Source organism: Salvelinus alpinus, chromosome 12 (genome assembly GCF_045679555.1).
Source record: "Salvelinus alpinus chromosome 12, SLU_Salpinus.1, whole genome shotgun sequence".
Lineage (NCBI taxonomy): Eukaryota > Metazoa > Chordata > Actinopteri > Salmoniformes > Salmonidae > Salvelinus > Salvelinus alpinus.
The window spans coordinates 18,708,586-18,722,415 of NC_092097.1; the positions used below are offsets into that span (position 1 = coordinate 18,708,586).

At 41.6% G+C, this 13,830-nt stretch overlaps 1 protein-coding gene across 1 annotated transcript in view; it reads left to right on the top strand.

Moving 5' to 3' along the window:
* Window positions 1-13,830, top strand: part of LOC139535642 (A disintegrin and metalloproteinase with thrombospondin motifs 9-like) — a 68,049-nt gene that overhangs the window by 15,703 nt on the left and 38,516 nt on the right. The window contains exons 17-23 of the mRNA XM_071335254.1: window positions 940-1,106; window positions 1,223-1,352; window positions 7,200-7,326; window positions 7,484-7,694; window positions 7,774-7,941; window positions 8,660-8,824; window positions 10,093-10,212. Of these exons, the coding sequence (XP_071191355.1) occupies window positions 940-1,106; window positions 1,223-1,352; window positions 7,200-7,326; window positions 7,484-7,694; window positions 7,774-7,941; window positions 8,660-8,824; window positions 10,093-10,212 (1,088 nt within the window). The remainder of the gene's footprint in view (window positions 1-939; window positions 1,107-1,222; window positions 1,353-7,199; window positions 7,327-7,483; window positions 7,695-7,773; window positions 7,942-8,659; window positions 8,825-10,092; window positions 10,213-13,830) is intronic.

Genomic DNA, 13,830 nt, shown 5'->3' on the forward strand with positions numbered 1-13,830 from the left:
ACACTTGTAGGGGTCTTGTTGGCTGTTGAATTTTAAACATTAGCTGGAGGATTTGATTTGTCACTGTCTGTCATGTCAAAGTTCAGTATGTCTAACATTCAGAGGTGTCAACAGGTTTAGTATTCTCTTCTTGAGCAGATATGTTATGTCTGGATGTAGGTGCTATTGTAGTGTCCTGCCTGTCCTCAGCGGAGAGCTTTGGAGGGCCTGTTGAACCTGGCATGTTGGAGAGTTTGGGGCACACATGCTAAAACATTAATTACCCAGAACTCACATAGCCCTCTGGGTGTAATTTCATTGTCTCTGTGCTGCTCGTAAAAGTGTAAAAGCTACTATGCTTGTGTTTCTTGGTGTTTCTTTGTTCGCGTGTGCATGTGCGTGCGTGTGTGACTCTCTGCGGGTGCGCTGGGGCCTAAGGGGGAACAGGGAGGGAACAGGGGGTGGGTGGGCTTGTGGGAAGTGGGCTGGTCTCTGTGGCCACATTACTGTGATGTGTGAAATGGTGAGGAAAGTAACTCAGGAAATTAGCTCCATAATCGCATTAGTGTGAATGTGTGCAGCAGACTGTCTGATGAACAGAACAGGAGAACTGAGACTCCTCCAGTCGAAATGTAGGATTATTTTACCCCAGTTGGGTTTATCTGCTCTCTGTTGCAGCCCTCACTGTAAATGGAAACATCAACTGTTATGCTGCTCTATGTTTTTATCACTGTGTTAAGTGAAAGTTTGTTTACAGTTGACTGGCTCTCTTTTCAAAGCCAACTCTACAGTCTGCCCATGCAAACACTATGTTCGATTTCCTCAGGAGAAGGAAAAAGGAGTTTAGCGAACTTAATAAAGACACTTGTGGTTTTGCACCCTGTCCCGTACTGTACTTTCAAAATCTTATGCCATCTTATTTACTCATGTCAGTGTCACCTCGTCTGTCTTTTTCTCCAGCTGTTTCAAACAGTCGTGGGGACTTCCTGCTCAATGGCGAGTTTGTAGTCAGCATGTTTAAAAGGGAAATCAAAGTGGGCAATGCTGTCATCGAGTACAGCGGATCCGACCACGTCATCGAGAGAATCAACTGCACTGACCGCATCGAGGAGGAGATCATTGTCCAGGTAACAACTCCTTACCTGACTGTTGAGAAGGTGACACAGTAAAATGGTTATGATGCAAATGGAACAGTGGAACTGTACTGATCGTTCTGTTCCTCTGCCCTCCGATCCCTCCTCAGGTGCTTTCTGTAGGTAACTTGTACAACCCAGACGTCAGGTACTCCTATAACATCCCCATCGAGGACAAACCCCAGCAGTTTGTCTGGGATGCCTACGGGCCCTGGCAGGAGTGCAGCAGGCCCTGCCAAGGTGAGGGATGGGAAGGGAACGTAAGGGGTGTAGTGGTTAGGGGGTTAAAGAGAAGATGAGGGGTGTGGGGAAAAGTTGAGGTGGTGGAGAGGTGTGGGTGTGTGGGAAAGGAGGTGTGGAGGGAGGTGAAAGGTTGAGGGAGAGAGAAGGTGAGGCTTTATGTGGTTGTATCTGACCACTATTAAGTCCAATATTGGCTCCAAGGCTCCTGCAACCATGTACTAAGAATTTCTCATGAAATAGTGGAGAATAGTGGAGCATACAGTGTTGTCAGGGCGGTGGGAAGCATCAGGAGTCAGATGGAATTCAGGAGCAAAATGGTGGTATTAATTAACAGATGTAGAAGGTGAGCTGGATCTACAGTATTATTATTGACAGGATGTTGATGGCCACTGACTTACAGACTTATAGAGTCAATATACTGAATCTAAATTTGCCTTCTAAGACAGAATAATAATAAGAAATGCCATTTAGCAGACACTTTTATCCAAAGCGACTTACATTGTATGTATGGGTGGTCCCGGGAATCAAACCCACTACCTGGCATTACAAGCGCCATGCTTTACCAACTGAGCTACAAAGGATCACCTTCAAACAAGACAGATCACCTTTAACTTTGACAAAGCGTCAATAATTCCTCACAGCTGAGTTTAGCAGAGTCTGGGACAACATGTCAGTCCAGCCTATGCATTCTTGAAAATTCTTCTTCTTCTGTAGTGTTTTAGGGCAGTATACACCTGAAACGTTGTATTGCCGCCCACTACTGGATGCGGGAAATAAAAAAGGGGGGAAATCCAAAACAAAAAAAACTCAGTCCTTCAAAATCCACTCAGAGCACTACTCAGATCTGGTGACCTGAGAGGATGGAACTGCTGCTCCATTCAGTATGCCATGCAGCTCCTCACCTGTTTCATCCTTCATTCCCAAAAAGCTTTCAGCTGCAGATAAGCTGATATTGATCTTTCTTGAGTTCTTAGCCACTCCTGCAGTGCAGTTTATCACCATAGCAATAAATTACAAAATATCGACTTTCTTCACGACAAGGGTATCTGGATCCTGCACCTTGCGAATGGAACCCACAGCACTGAACTTTGGTGTCTCCATGGCAACCGAACCACTAGAACATTATTTAACTTTTCTCGCAGCCTCTGCTTAGGAGACACGTTGAACAGCTTTTAACCTAGCAATCTCTGCCTCCTTCAGCCTTACAGGACATTTCCATTGAACGCGTCAATAACCGAGCACCAACTGTTCCAGGAATTTTCATTGTGATCTTCTTAGCCCTAACTTCTACATAGAATCCAGAAATCACGCCCTTGATTGGTGCCCTGCTCCGAAAATTTCTTCTTGAATCTGCTCAGGCGCAACGCGCACATCTTTTGTTCTGCCGACATACAAAACTCTACGAAATTCCACTTCTGTTCACCCTAACGGATTCCACAGTACACTTTCTTCAATATCTTGGCAACATAAAACGGATCTCCCAGATACGTCTTCTTATCCTCAAACTGCACTCCTACTACAAACGGTGAAGTAGTTGTGCTAGAAGCAGTAGGCTTACTAGACAGCGTTTTAACTGTGATTTTAGCGCTCTTTATCCGTCCATTATCGACTGTAGTCCATCCAGTATTGTCATCACCTTCATTCTTAATCTCATCTTTGCTAGCGCCATCAGATTCAAACTCGGTATCCACTTCCGCCATTCTCTCTAGCTCTCGCAATCAGAGATCTTGCCCTCTCTTGAAAATGGGCATCTGAACAGGTTTAAAGCACAACCCCTAACACTGGGATAATCCCAAAAGCATCTAAACAAGTATTTAATCAATTAACATTAGCCTAATAATTCCCTTCACAATTAGTACTTCTCAATAGTTATCATATCAATGACCAATCCATAATACATTTCATCATACGAGGACAAAATCTCACATTAATGTTCAATGAATATAGATATTCGGAAAACCTCCCTCAACATAGAACATTGTAATGGACAACTATGATGGATAACTATGATGGATAACAATGCGCATGTGACCGGTCGGCGTGCTCTCCAAATCAGTCCACAAAACAATCTGCCGTGGAGAGTACAGATTGGCGATACAAATGTATCTTATCTTCTAATTAAACAATGATACATTTCTACTCGCATGTGACTTTTTCTCTAACAACACTGGGACATGTTTCGCGTTAGGAATATGCTTGAAAACATTAGCAATATGAACAACCATTAGCAAACCATTAGCAATAGAATGAAATGTAAAAAATAACTTTAGAATATAATCTTTGAAGATGTAGGGCTCTATTTTAACAACCTAACGCAATGGTAAATCTTAGCACTGGTTATAGCGCTATAGGTCTGGGCGTGTGTAAGAAATATTTGTGCTATTTTTACAGTGGGAATTATGGGCGCAATAGCTGGTGGTGGCATGAAAGCGCTGGGTTTTGATGAATAAATAAATTGTAGTTTGGCGGAGGGCTTGATCATTCACTGGCCAATCAACGTGTTCCATGGCTTAATACTGCAAGCGGTTATCTCAAGTTGTGTAGGTTATTGACCGTCTTTGCATTGCCATCAACTTCAATTCGGCTGGGGAGCACAGCAAAATTCTCCTCCTAGTCTGTTTATTAAATAGCATAGGCTACAGTAATGAATAATAGCAACAGCAAAATACAGTTTTGGCAGTCAACATTGTTGTACTTGCTTAACCTATAGGCCTATACAGGTCGTTCCACCAATTGGGTGCCTTTTGAGTAGTGTAACTTGGTGATTTATTAACCTAATTTAAACATTCTGTCATAAAGAGCACATGTTCAACTTAATAAAAAAACGTATTTTCCCATCTCAAGAGGTTAAATAAGCAAAATTACGATAGTAAGTGCCAAGTAAAGTAACATGGTTGACCATAACAGGGTTGACCGTAAGGGTTGACGATTTCATCTTAAATCAACCATAAATACCCCTGTTACAGGGAGAATGGAAGCTTGTTGTGTGCCAACAGAGAAGGTCAATTAAATTCAAGCTTGACAAAAAAACATTGAAATTGTTTAAACATTTCTACTCTGTCTATCACAGGATTGACATATTATGTGGGTCACAGGATTGACATATTATGCTTGACCCGCTCAATTTTCCACCACAAACATCCGAAAATGTCAAAGATTAGAACCAGCTCACCTGCTTTTACACTAGGGTTTGACTATAATGTTTTTTTATTTTTTTATTTTTTATTAAAAGGAATAGTTTTACCATATTAAAATGAGAGTTCAGTTCGCATAACAGGGTTGACCTTAAAATGAGGGGGAATTTTTTTTATAAATGTTTTTATGGATCACTAATCACATTAAATAAATGAATAACAATCGCCACAAATGACTTTGTCAAAGCAACATAATAACTAGGGCTTTACAATGATGGTGAAAACTTTGAGTAATGTTGTGGTTAAGTCACAGAGGGTGCTCAGAGGGACATGTCAAAATGCTGAATTGTGGCACTTTAGCAAGTCTTTATTCATATAAAAAAACAGATGTATTTAATTTTCCATCTGGTGTATATTATAAAGGCACTTTATTTAATATAACAGGCTTTTAAAATACTATATTGGTGCACAATTTCTACTGAAAATATCACTCATTTCGTGGAATGACCCATACATGCGTGTCTTTACGCATGACACTTCTTCTGAAATAAAGAACACTAGGCTCCCTTTAAAATGTATTGTAGACTATGTGTGAAGCACATTTGCAATAAGCAAAATATAGGCTTATCCATCATTGATATGGCATTATAGGAGTAAATCATTTGAATAAGAAAAGAGGAGTGCATTTTTGGTAACTGGACAAGAGGCACTCTGGAAATGGGGATGGATATCAGCGAAATGGTGTATGCAGGTAGGCCTATGTGAATTGTGAATAATGCAAAAGCAAAACGGCAAAGGTTTCACCAGTAGACCATTTAGAAACATTTTATGGATGGGCTACTTGGCTTATGCATGGCCAGGATAAGAGAGATATCCAACTCATTGTTGTTGAACCATTCATTATAGTAGTCTAAGGGTAGCCTACTGAGGGCTTGGTTTTTAATCTAATGAAACGAAAAACAAGAAATTGTTACAGGAAAATAACTTAAACGTTTCTAAAAACGAGGGTCACTGGCATCATCTCTCGCTCCAAGAGCTGGCTAAAATAATGTAGCCTACAATACATAGATTAAAAGGGGATGTCCGCTTACTGTTTTGCTGCTCCCAAATTGACCTTTTAATAAAGCTTCGGTGATAAAGATTTGTAAAAAGCTATCTTGAACCAAACCCTTTGTTGATTGTCTTGGCTACTTGGTGAATGGATAGGGCAGGAGAAAAAAAGCAGCCCCATGGCTATGCTTGGTTTTAAATTAAATTAAACGAAATGGAGAAAAAACATTATATTACAACATATTTATTTAAGAGAAAATCATTTTCAATTTAAATTTTTCAATTTTTAATTTAAAACACTTTTATTGTAGAAAAAAAACAGTATACGTACAAGTATACAAACAGACAATGATAACATATGCTAAATTTTTGATTATACAAAGACCTTAAAAGATACACATGTATTGCTTTTTTTAACAGCTTTCTTATTAGAAGAATGTACAATGCTCTTAAGGTATTGCTCAAATTCCTTATAGAAAACACGGAAGTGTTATTTTTTTATTTGTGAATTTACATTTATGAATATTACATTTTTCCATTAGCACAATTAGATTTACGAGGTAACATTTGTTTTCTTTATCCTTATTATAGTTAAGGAAACCGAGCAGCACATTCTCCCATAAAAAAAACAAAAGTCATCAAGAATATTAACAATTATAAAACTATGAATATCTTGCCATAATTTCTTTACATGTTGACAATGCCAAAATAATTGTAAAACTGTGTCTGGATGCTCAACACAAAAAGTACTGTTAATGTGTTTTTTGAGTTTCTTCAGGTAATGATTCTGGTTACACCTCTAAACAACATGAAAGTTCCAGATGGAATAGCATCAAAGACTATGGCGAACTCTCTAGGTGTAACAAGGATATTGTAACGAGATAAAAAAAATCCTCATAATTTAGTAACAATCCTTCTTCATTAAAAAGTTGACTCACCAGCAGCATATGATTATTAAACCAGTTGTTAAAAAATGAAGACTTGTTTCTATCAAAATATCCTTATTGTTATGAAATACCTATGCGGGGAAAAGCACATATCTCTTGTTCCATGAGCATATGGTCACTGTCCGTCACGGCTGGATAGGCTGCGCTTCCGCTGTCAAAATCAATGTCATAATCATCCACATTACTGTTAAGACATGCTTTTTGTGAGTCTTAAATCACTGAATGAAAATTTCACTTGTGCTAGTTTTAAAGACACACCTCAAATATTCCCACCATCCCACCTCAGGGCAAGTAAGCTGATGTCAGACAGGTAAATTGCTGAACCTGAATAGAGCCTGCAGTGTATTTCTTCACTAATACATATCTATTTATCTATGGGGATTTACTGCCAGTTTTACTGATTTACAGCTCATAATGCTTGGTTATAGAAATTGAGAACAGAAGGTATAGGTGGAAGAGTGATGTTTCTTAGAATTATTTTTTTAAATAAAAATGATTTTGCTATGATTTAAACCACATGATTCCTGGAGGCACACACTCCTGCTGGTTTTCCTTCTTGCCTTTTGACAAGTGTCTGATTTAGACTCCAAAGAATTCAAGCTTGCGTGGACTTTCTAGCCAATCGATTTATTGATTCAATGCCAGGTACTGGGAGAAACTAAAAGCAGCAGGACCATGACCAAGGAACTAAACCCTCTCTCCCACCCCATCAGGAGAGCGTAAGAGGAAGATCCTGTGTAGTAGAGAGTCGGACCGTGTGGTGGTCTCAGACCAAAGGTGCCATGGGGCTGCCAGACCAGCCATGGTCACAGAACCCTGCAACGCAGACTGTGAAATCAGGTACTGCCTAAACCACTCTCAATCGCTTTATCTGTCAATATCGCAGATTTTCTTGATCACTCTCAGTCTTTATATCTGTGATATGTATGCTGTTTGATACAAAGTTCAGTTTTATCCTGTCAGCGTCTCTCACCTATGACCTTTCCTGTCTGTGTAGGTGGCATGTGGCGAGGAAGAGCGAGTGTACAGTCCCATGTGGAGTGGGATATCGTACGCTGGAGATCTACTGTGCCAAACTCAGCCGTGCCGATGGAAAGACCCAGAAGGTTGACGAGCGTTACTGCAGCAGTCAACGCAAACCTGACGACAAGGAGAGTTGCCATGGAGACTGTAACCCAGGAGGATGGGAGTACTCATCTTGGTCAGAGGTGAGAACGCCTGTTATAGTTTTAAGGGATTTATAAAAAGAGAAGGAAAAGGTTTAATACGTGTGTGCATGTGTTGCAGTGTTCCAAGAGCTGTGGAGGAGGGTCGCGGCGTCGTGCGGCTGTGTGTGGAAAGTCTTCTGAGGCGGGAAGTGATGAGAGCAAGTGCAGCCAGAGAGACAAGCTGACCACCGTCCAGAACTGCAATGAGTTCCTATGTCCTGCGTGGAAGACCGGAGACTGGTCTGAGGTCAGTTTTATGGAGAATGTTTGGACTACGCTTTGGGAATGTTGCTTAGCATTTGAAGCTAATCATTTGAAGGTAATCAGACCGGAGACTGGTCTGAGGTCAGTTCTATGGAGAATGTTTGGACTACGCTTTGGGAATGTTGCTTAGCATTTGAAGCTAATCATTTGAAGGTAATCAGACCGGAGACTGGTCTGAGGTCAGTTCTATGGAGAATGTTTGGACTACGCTTTGGGAATGTTGCTTAGCATTTGAAGCAAATTGAGGAATTTTGTACCCAGATGGCCTTTTTACACTACGACCAGTTTGCAGCCAAATCAGGGTTCTGATTCTACACCTGACAGCAGACATAGTGTAAAAATAACATTTGTAGGACAGAATTATGGGAATAATCTTGAATTTGTTTGACTAAGGAATTCTACTCCTATAATATAAAGAGGAAGTATTAAAAATAACTGGGCGCCAGGGAAGTTGGTCAAAGGAAAATCCTAATGTTGATAATGAGTTTCATAGGTATGTCTTGCCATGTACGGTGCACTACTGTACCAGTGTTTGTGGGGTAGTAACTAGCTTTATTGTATAGTTTACATGTTCTGTCGAGCAGTTCAAAAGGCTTTGAGTGCGCCTACACAAACAAACACTGTACACACATAGCTAGCTTACTGTACATGTCAATCTATGTGCCCCTGTTTCTCATTGTGCACGTTGACTGTTGTTGCAGTGCCTGGTGACGTGTGGGAAAGGGTACAAGCATCGGCAGACATGGTGCCAGTTTGCGGAGGACCGATTGGACGACCGCTTCTGTGACTCTATGTCCAAGCCTGAGTCAGTCCAGACGTGTCAGCAGCAGGATTGTGCTTCGTGGCAGGTCGGACCATGGGGACAGGTGAGTCACGCGTGTTGTACAGTTGACATACAGTAGAGTGACATGTTTTGTGGCAGGTAATATTATGATCTGTTTGCCAACACTGTGTTTCAGGTGACATCTGTGGCTTCCAGTCACCCCCTGTTCCTCAAAGACTATAGTGTTGTGTCTTGTAACAGCTAACGATTATCTGAACTTATTATGTGTCATTCCAACTGTGTCCAACTGTTTCTAATATTAGAATATGACCCAATGAAGCAGCTATTTATACAATCTATCATAATAACCCATTTTGCTTCAGAGTTTTAGTTATGTGTCCATGAGGCTATACAGAGCCTAATGTGATTTAAAAAATAAAATCTCCAATGAACTTTCTTCAGATCACAGGAGGTTGGTTTAATTGGGGAGGATGGGCTTGTGGTAATGGCTGGAGCAGAATCAGTGGAATGGCATTCAATACATCAAACACATGGTTTCCATGTGTTTGATGCCATTCCATTTGCTCCGTTCCAGCCATTATTATGAGCCGTCCTCCCCTCAGCAGCCTCCACTATTCCAGATGTAGAACAATGACAGGAGAAAGATAAGCCACTCATTTAGTCTATCCCCCATTTACTCTGCTGTTTAGGCACATTGCTGACCGTGCCAAAATAAGCATATACAATCTGTACACAATCTGTGTAGACATACTCCCCTATATTTATGCTTGCTAATGCATTGCCAGTTTATATCTCTCAGGACGCAAACAAATCATTCTCTGTAGCAAGGTGTCACAACGTTTAGCAAATCAAAACTGGGCACTTCATCTTAACACAGCTTGTGTGTGTAAACTGCCTGTAAGCCTAAACGTGTGATGGAGATTAGGTGTTCCTATACCATGGCATAGGCAATCATGTTAAATGTACATTTGAAGCTGTTTAATGAAGCGCGTGGAATCTTAGCTGAAGTTGCTGCCACACAAGTTTGACCTCATTTCATTGGAGTCAGTGAGGTAGAAGAGAGTGTGGTGTGTACCCACTGACTTGGCTACAGTGGAAAAAAGAAGTGGAAAGTAGATGAATTACTCATGCATCATGATCCTGAAGGCTGTTATCTGCTGGCACTAGTCTGACCAGGCTCGTCAGGGAGTGCACTTCTTTTCCATTCAGTTACTCATTTTTGGGGAGATTTTCTACGTTGGCTTGTTTTTGTCCCTCTCTGACGTTCTCTTTCTCCCTCTCTATCTTTCTCTCCATTGCTCTCATTCTTTATATCTCTCTTTTCTCTTACTCTCTCTTTGGTGGACTCAGTGCACTACCTCGTGTGGACCAGGCTACCAGATGCGAGCGGTAAAGTGCGTTGTGGGGTCATACGGGTCCGTCATGGACGACACTGAATGTAACGCTGCCACGCGGCCCACTGACACTCAGGTAAGGACACAGTCCACTAAGACCCATCTCAACATCTCTAGAACTTCCCCTCATCTCCTCTGCACTGATCTGGACAATTGACACGGGATAAGTGAAAGCAATGGGGTGGATTCCTTCTCATTTTGTGAAAATGCTTTTATATACAGCCCTTGGATATTACTCAGTTTTCAAGTGATATTTGTGAGAATATAACTTTTAGGGAGGCCTACATGCAATTTTCTCAGTATTAGGCCACCCAGGGCTTGACTGTCAGACTCAGTAGACCACACAAGACCCTAACCCGCTCCTGACACACTACTCGAATGCTTGGTTGTGAGCTGACCATGTGACTTGCCCTATCCCCTCCAGTTGTAGAATGGTGTTCAATTCTATAGTGAGGAAAGGGGGGTTCCCCGTGCAGGCTGAGACACAGGTACAGTCAATGGCACACTGTGAGGTAGGAAGGAAGTCCTACACCCAGTCCATTACCACCTGGACTCAATAAGGCCTTGTTGTCTAGACAGGGGTTAGAGGGGGGCTGTGCTGGCTCTTACCCCCAGACGGAGACACATAGCTGGGATTGTCTCCCTCCAGCAGTCCATCCCCTTATCAAGCATGAGGGAGGAGGAAAGAGGGCCTGTCCACGGCAGGTTCCTGTCAAGGAACAGGAGGGGGTCTGGGGATGGGTGATGGAGGGGGAGTGGGAGCTGGCTCTAACCCCAGAAACAAAGATTTTGCAGTAACAGTAGGCCATGGGGCAGGACTGGTGATGGGGCAAAACATTCCTGGATTATTTGTGGAAAATGTCCTCACCTTGGTTATGTAAATCAAACCTACAGTCTGCTAGGGGTATCGTTTGTCTGTAAAGAGTCTTGTAGTGTAGTGTAATAGTATAGTTTCCCACCTTAATGTCTGTCTGTTAACACCTTATGTGAACCTATCTGAAAAACCTCTTCAGTAAGACAATTCCCGCTCTGTTGAAGTGTCAAGACCAAGACATAGATGGTGAACACAACAGTTGCGGAGTAATCGTCACACATTTCATGAGCCTCTACTTTTATGAACCTCTCCGTGCATCAATTTAGTTTATATGGGCCTGCTTCTTTCTTCTTCATGCTAATAGTGGGAAGGTAGGATGGACCGTTTTCCTGGGGCATGGCGGGCGGGTCATGGTTGGGTGGGGCGTGGAGGGGTGGGTTGTGATGGGGTGTGGAGGGGTGGGGTGGGCCTCCGGTCACAGGGAGGCCCCCCTGGTCCAGGCCTTAATTCCCGACTCAGCCATCATGCCCAGTGACCCTGAACCAGTCACTTCATCTCCCTGTGATTCCAGCCAGTCATCCGTGAAGTCAGCTCCGAGGCCGCACACCCTAAACCACTCTGGGGCTGGAAAAGGGGGAAAGACGACAGAATGGAGCTTATGTTACAGGTCGCCTGTCTCTACCTCAGTTGACCAGTGAGAAGGAGGGGAGAAAAACAAAAGAATACACAACGATGACTGAACACTTGCCTCATACACACCTACCCGCAGACGGGTACACAACATGGGTCTTTCTATAAACTAGGGTACTAGTGATAATAATTGTGAATACATTAAGATATAAAGGGTGGAACAAATACATTCAATATAATTAATGAGTTGAATCAAAGTCTATATTTAAACTCTTTACAGATTTGGCAAAAATCATGTGACATAAAATACTACCTTTCTTTCCTTACATTTATGATACTTCTGTTTCTCGTTATATCATATACTAAGAATTTAACAATTGACTTACACATTGAACATGATCCTGTAAAATTCCTGGATGTTGCTGTCAGACTCTTTGTTTTGTAATGAGATCTTGGAAGTGTACTGTAACCTCATAGCATTTCGTATCTCCCTATGTTGTGGTGTGATAACAGTTTTCATGGACACTGTCACGATCGTCTTCTGGTGAGAGAGTGGACCAAAGCGCAGCGTGATATAAATACATCTTCCTTTTTATTAGAGAAGATGAACACGAAACGAACACTTTTACAAACTAATACGAAAAACAAACAAACGTGAAGCTACAAAACAAAAGTGCATACACAAGCTACTAACGTTTAGACATAGACAATTACCCACAACAGCCTAATGCCTATGGCTGCCTAAAATATGGCTCCCAATCAGAGACAATAATAGACAGCTGTCTCTGATTGAGAACCATTCAGGCAACCATAGACATACCTAGACACCTACACTAAACACAACCCCATACACTCTACTAAAACCCCCTAGACACTACAACCACCCAAGACGAGACAAATACACACAAACATCCCCCATGTCACACCCTGACCTAACTAAAATAATACAGAAAACAAAGATAACTAAGGCCAGGGCGTGACAGACACACATATCCCAAATAATGGATGGATTGCAAAATCGAATGCTTCTAACAGAAAGAGTAACTTGAACAAGAATAATCAAACAGAAATCGATACTGTCATTAGTAGGGTTCTTCAATAATTATAGTTGTTATGCGCATTTGATGTCTAGCTGTTAAGTTACGTGGGGAAATGATCAGCTGATTCAGGAAGGATTATGAAGTTATTAAAAGCTGGTGTGATACAGCATGCGATTGAACAACAGCCCAAGTGCAGAAATTAACGTTGATCTGGAGAATTGACAGAACATGTTGGTGTCTATATTGCTGTGGCGGTCAAGTTAATTAGCCTGAGGTAAGATTACATACGGTCCGTGTACGTTTTGATCGCAGTAGCGGTGCGTGTGTAAAATCACCGGGGAACCCAAGGCCCCCCTATAAAAGCCATATTACAACCTGTGTTTTGTCATAGTTGCGTAGTTTGCTCTATAAGCAAACAACGCATAGTTCATATTCCTTGACACTGTGATATATATGCCTAAAGGCCGAGACAATAAGAAGACACAGTGGCAGAATAAATTCAACCACACCTTTGTTTCATCACAAAACGGGAGAACAGCATCTGTCCGGTGGAGTCCACAAAGCATATTGCATGTTACATGACCAACAGCATGGTCAAGCAAGTTAATGTTCCTGACATTTTCAGACTGCTAAACAGCTATTGATTTAGAACCACAGAGAGTTACAGCAAGTCACAAAGAAAACAGGTGCCGCTTCCACTATTCCAGCACCATTTCAAATGTAACATCTCAACATTATCTAATCACCTATGCTTAGTCTAATACAGTGACAACTAAAAATACCAAAAACAATGTAGTTCAATAAACGTAAATGTAATATTATGTGGCTTTACCTGGCACTGATTTCTGTGTGTGTGTGTGCGTACGTGCATGCTTGCAAGTAGAAGAAAATGTGTTGACTCACCCTAATTGTAGAGAAACGCCAATGTCATCCTCCTCTTTCATGTTGCCTAAACGGTCTATGACTCTGCCATGCAGTACGCGCTTTAAGTTTTTGTTGTCCTAGTCTACCTGGCTAAAATGCTTGCTCGCTAGCCTAACTTGCGCCAGGCCAGCTAGTTAACATTAGCCTATGACATCTAGCTACATATTGAACTTCCATCCTCTCGGGCCAGGGATACAATGTATTCATTTATGGTTGGATCACAATCACCATTATAATCATTGGCCAGTACAGAGAATTAAGTAAAACTTATTAAAAAGTATTAAGT